The sequence below is a fragment of the Macaca mulatta genome, chromosome 5 (genome assembly GCF_049350105.2).
Source record: "Macaca mulatta isolate MMU2019108-1 chromosome 5, T2T-MMU8v2.0, whole genome shotgun sequence".
Lineage (NCBI taxonomy): Eukaryota > Metazoa > Chordata > Mammalia > Primates > Cercopithecidae > Macaca > Macaca mulatta.
Window position 1 is genome coordinate 64,245,495 of NC_133410.1, and position 6,000 is coordinate 64,251,494.

Consider the following 6,000-nt stretch of genomic DNA (forward strand, 5'->3'; position numbering starts at 1 on the left):
ATGCCTAAAAATTATTTAATTTAAAATACTGTCACTTTAACCCTAAACCAAATACTACCTCTGGGAACACAGGGTACAGTTTAGAGTATACATATGGATGTGTTTATACTCCATTCTGTTATTCATTAAGGCAATTAATAAACATTAACAATTACACTTGAATAGATAGACCATCATAAGCTAATTATTCAGAATATTTTAACATATCAGTCATAAAACATTAGTGTATAATAAAACATGAAATAATGAATTTTTGAGTATGGTCTTTGTCCCACATCATTTATAGGAAAACATGTTTTCTTCTTATTATTATTTTTTGATTCACATGTAGAAATTTATTTATTGTCTAAAGTATATTAGGATGATCCATGTGAAATTACTGTCTTGACCCTACCTAAGGTTCGATGCAGTTGCAAGTATGAATATTCTTTTTCACTAGATAGACACACACACACACACACACACTCAACACATGTAAACTACTTCTGCTGCTTAATCTAGTGTACCATGTTCTCTTGTAAATGATCACCATATTCCCCATTCCCCAGTCCTAACAATGTCCTGCCAACACCAGGACATCTCTACACAGACCCTTTACCTTCTCTCATCTTCATGACTCCAGGCTGGAACTTTTATTCCAGACACAAACCAAAATGAAACCTACTAACTTTGGTTTAACAACTGGGGAAACTGCAAGTGAAGACATAATTTGCCTTTTAAATATGTAGATATCCATCCAATATTGTTTGAGAAGCTATTAGAACTGTTATCTCTGTGACTATTGCTATTGTGATGGTAAGTTGATTAAGAGCTCTAATTCTAGGGAGATGTTTCAATTGAAACATCAAAGTTCAGGTACTTGGATATGCCACTTCTTAAATCACCAGAGTAGTTTTGTTCAGTCTTCATGTTACAGATACAGACACTGTCCTTTTCATCACAAACATACAAATGTGTGCCACAGAGTAATTATCACAGTGCCAACATCTTAGAACTGTCAAATGACTCACTAATGCTGACTGCCAATGTCCTTTGTCTGTCATATGAACTAGTCAGACATTAGAAGATATGCTTATGCATGTGTTCAATGATTTTTATCCCACCATATTAGGTTATGAGCCATCTTGGTCTTGGAATCATCCTGCACAGTATAATTCACACAGTATCAAAATTACTTTTGGAAAAATTATGCTAGATATATATGTTTACAACTGGCTTACTCTACTTTTTTATGTCTACATTTGATCATACTTGTGTTAAGAATATATTTCATCCACATCTTCCCTTTCGTAACTCTTAAAATCCTATGCACTAGCAAAGTTCATGCAAAAATTATATTCTTGCTCAACATAATTACGGCCTTTAACTTGTATAGCAAATATGTATCACACGTTTATCTTCAATGAAAATGAAAACAAAAATTATCTAATTTCTGCCTATTTATTTGTCTTCTAGTTATAAAGAGAATGCTATGAGGTTATCAAGAATTCACCATGATCAACTTGTAAAGCCCCTGGATCGAGCAGTCTTCTGGATCGAGTTTGTCATGCGCCACAAAGGAGCCAAGCACCTGCGCCCAGCTGCCCACAACCTCACCTGGTTCCAGTACCACTCTTTGGATGTAATCGGGTTCTTGCTGGTCTGTGTGACAATGGCTATATTTTTGGTCATACAATGTTGTTTGTTTTCCTGTCAAAAATTTGGTAAGATAGGAAAGAAGAAAAAAAGAGAATAGGTCAAGAGAAAGAGGAAATTCTATATATATATAAAATTTTTATATATATATAAGTTTGGCAAAATCCTGAATGTTATAGTCTTATTAATTCCAGCCAAAAGGAGTTTAACAAAAACACATCTCCCATCCTGTTTCCAAATTTTCTATTTCTCTACCTGCAATAAGCCTACTGATAAACCCTAGATTTTGGCATGATTATCATTAACTTGTGAGTTGTAGTCTTCTATTTCTCCTTTGTCTTTCCCTGCTGACTATACCCTCTTCCTTTCACTCTTCTGACACAAGGATACTACCTAATTTTAAATATGTTCTATTCATAGTATCAAATTATTTTATAGTTCACCTTAATTAATGATTAACATTATGCTGAATCCTGGTAATGCATACAGTGTAGACAGAATTTGATAGGTGTAAGGAAGAGTCAAATTCACAAGTTTTCATATACCAAATAATTCAGGGAGCCACCATAGGACAGTAGTGTGTTGAGAAAGGTAATGATTTCCTTGTTTTAATAAAAATAAACTCTTCTGTGTGCTCAATTTTGCAGGAGTTAGAGAATGAATTTTAAGTGTGATGTGCATCCCTATTTAATGTCTACAAAATTTTTATTGAGCATATCCAGAAAATCACAGTGTAACTTGCCTGCCTTTCTTCAACATATATTCTTATATAAGCTGTAGTGGAAGATTTGGGTACTGTCTTTAATAAATAAATCAATTGACTCTTTGATTTCAAGGTGAAAGTTTTATGTTATATATTGAAGGTGAACAGATCATATATAGAGGATATAATAAAGAAAAATCTAGAAAATAATAAGTAATTTTATAAAATTTTTAGTTAAGTGTTCAAATAATTACATTAAATATCAATTAATTATGTTTAAAAAACACTAATGTTCATAATATATAATCACCATTTATAATCAAAAGTTTAATTTTATGCTGAAAAATAAAAAATGCTTACTTGGAATTTGAGGTCATTGCATTATTTTTGTCTTTATCTTCCACAAATTTAAATTTATCAATTAATTGTTATGCTGTGTATATAAAAGACTAAGAGCTTGACCAAGGATATGGTATAATAAATTTTTACCAATGGAAAGCACTAGTTGGAGGCAAATGCTTTTACTTGATTCAGCTTTGCATTAATTTAATAAATATATTAAAGATTTTGCTTTATTTATCCTTTATAAATTTAATGACATTTCTAACTAAAGTGTTAATTTCAATATTTGAAATTGAGAAGATAAATTACATTCACTGGCTTAGTAAAATTTTTGAAATTCTTTCTTTCATTCTTTCTTTTTTCAATTTTACATTATTTTAAGTTCCAGGATGCATGTGCAGGTTTGTTACATAGCAAACGTGTGCCATGGTGGTTTGCTGCACCTATCAGCCCATCACCTAGGTATTAAACCTAGCATGCATTACCTACAGGCATATAGCTAGACATACACTCACTTTTAATAGTTTGTAAAATCTGGAAATATAGCCAAACATAGAGTCAACTGATATTTGACAAGAATGCAAAACTATACAAGGAAGAAAAAAATAGTCTCTTTAACAAATACCAGTGGGCAAACAGATTTATCAATATTCAAAAGAATAAAATTGAACCCCTTACCTCAAGCCATATATAAAAATGGACTCAAAATAGATGATTTAAAAAAATCCAAATGTAAAAGCAAGAACTATAAAACTCTTAGCAGGAAGAATATGGGTATAACTTTCTAACCCTGAATTTTGCAAGGTTTTTAGATATGACACCAAAAGCAGAAGCAATCAAATTAAAATTGATAAATTGGACTTCACTGAAATTAATTTTTTTGTACATCCAAGAACACCATCACTAAAGTCTGAAGAGAAAACAGACTTTGGAGGGTATAGTTGCAAATTACATACATGGTAAATGACTTGTGTAAGAAATTTATAAAGAAAGCTCACAGCTCAATGATTAAAAAAACAAAAACAAAAACAAAAACAAAAAAAACCACAAATGACCCAATTCAAAAATCTGCATAAGATCTGAACAGGCATTTCTCTAAGGAATATGTAAATGTCCAATAAGGACAAATGAACAAATGTAATGTCCAATAAGAACAAATGAGAAAAATGCTCTGCATCATTAGGTTCAACATTATTACAGGAAAATGTTAGTAAAAATCACAATGAGATACCACTTCACCCTTACTAACACGGCTATTATCAAAAAGATAAATAATTAAAAGTGTTGGCAAGGATGTGGAGAATTTGGAATCTTCATACTTTGCTTGTGTGAATCAAAAATTATTCAGGCATTTTGAAACAATCTGCCAGTTTATCAAAAGTTTACACACAGAGTTACAATATGACCCAGCAATTCTACTTCTAGTAGTATACCAGAGACAAATGACAATAAGTCTATACAAAATTAATACATGCATGTTGATAAACAACATCTTAACCAAAACTGGAAGGAAAACTACAGTCATCATTGATAAATGAATAAACAATATGATGTAGAATATTATTTGGCAATAAAAATAATGAAGTCTTGATGCATGCTATACCATTAATGAAACTTTTAAAAACACTATACTAAGTATAGATGTCAAACAACAAAGATCACATACTGTGTAAGTCCCTTCATATGAAATGCTCTTAATAGGAAAATCAGTAGAGATAAAAAGTAGGGGAACCGGGCACAGTGGCTCACGCCTGTAATCTCAGCACTTTGGGAGGCACGAGCTCAGGAGATCGAGACCACGGTGAAACTGCGTCACTACTAAAAATTCAAAAAACTAGCCGGGAGCGGTGGCGGGCTCCTGTAGTCCCAGCTACTCGGGAGCTGAGGCAGGAGAATGGCGTGAACTGAGGCAGGAGAATGGCGTGAACCCGGGAGGCGGAGCTTGCAGTGAGCCGAGATGGCACCACTACACTCCAGTCTGGGCTACAGAGTGAGACTCCGTCTCAAAAAAAAAAAAAAAAAAAAAAAAAGAGGATAAGGAAAGGCTGAGGGTACAGTGTTTCTTTTGGTGGGTGATAAAATACTCTAAATCTTGTTCTAGTTGTTGAGAAATTCTTTGAATATACGATAAACCATTGAATTGTATACTAAAAACTTTGTTTTGGAAGACAGGGTTCACTTGTCACCAAGGATGGAGTGCAGTATTGCAATCTCTACTCACTGCAGCCTCAACCTCCTGGGCTCATGGCGTCCTCCCACCTCAGCCTCCCAAGTAGCAGGGACTGCAGGTGCACACCACCACAGCCAGCTAATTGTTCGTTTTGTTTTTGTTTTTGTTTTTTTTTTTTGTAGAGATGAGGATTCACTGTGTTACCCTTGTTGATATCAAATCCCTGGGTTTAAGCAACCCACCTTCCTGGGTTTCACAAAGTCCTGCGATTACAGACGTGAGTCATTGCACCCGGCCATTGAGTTGTACACTTTAAACTGATAAATATATGATATGTGTTTTGTATGTGTACAAACTTTTTTTTTTTTTTTTTTTTTTTGAGACGGAGTCTCGCTCTGCCGCCCAGGCTGGGGTGCAGTGGCCGGATCTCAGCTCACTGCAGGCTCCGCCTCCCGGGTTCACGCAATTCTCCTGCCTCAGCCTCCCCAGTAGCTGGGACTACAGGCGCCCGCCACCTCGCCCGGCTAGTTTTTTGTATTTTTTAGTAGAGACGGGGTTTCACCGTGTCAGCCAGGATGGTCTCGATCTCCTGACCTCGTGATCCGCCCGCCTCGGCCTCCCAAAGTGCTGGGATTACAGGCTTGAGCCACCGCACCCGGCCGTGTACAAACTTTTTACACACAAAAGTATCTTGAACGGTGACATCCAAGAAATGGTAATTCAGCTGTATAATTACTTTATCTTCAGTTCTGTGTCAAGGAGACTGCAGACAAAGAAGTCTCCATTTGTCACTGTACTTGACACTTCACAAACCTCTTACATGACTTAGGTGTCTAGAAAACACAAGTTCAACTCTTACTGGGGAGTAAAACACTTGTAATTTTAAAAGACACATTAACACACACTTGTAAGCATGAGATCATCTGCCTTTTCTTGATCCATTTGCCATCCAGAAACTGTGATTGTTCAGATAATGTATTTACTTTGACATTGCTATGGTTTGAATGTGTCCCTTCCAAAATTCAGGTGTTGCCAATGTGACAGATTATGAGGAGGGGCCTCTTAGAGGTGATATTGCCTTCTTCGTTAATGGGATGAAGGCCTTTATAGAAGAGGATTCAAGCAGCATTCAGCAGGCTTGCTTTTCCAC

The 6,000-nt window shown here is 35.2% G+C and overlaps 1 protein-coding gene across 3 annotated transcripts in view; it reads left to right on the forward strand.

Moving 5' to 3' along the window:
- LOC720405 (UDP-glucuronosyltransferase 2A2) overlaps positions 1-2,709 on the forward strand; it is a 63,925-nt gene extending 61,216 nt beyond the window's left edge. For all 3 annotated transcript variants that reach the window (XM_028848539.2, XM_078003512.1, XM_078003513.1), the window contains one exon: positions 1,456-2,709. In XM_028848539.2, coding sequence (XP_028704372.1) covers positions 1,456-1,735 — 280 coding nt within the window. In that variant the 3' untranslated portion in view covers positions 1,736-2,709. The remainder of the gene's footprint in view (positions 1-1,455) is intronic.
- Positions 2,710-6,000: the final 3,291 nt, after the last annotated feature.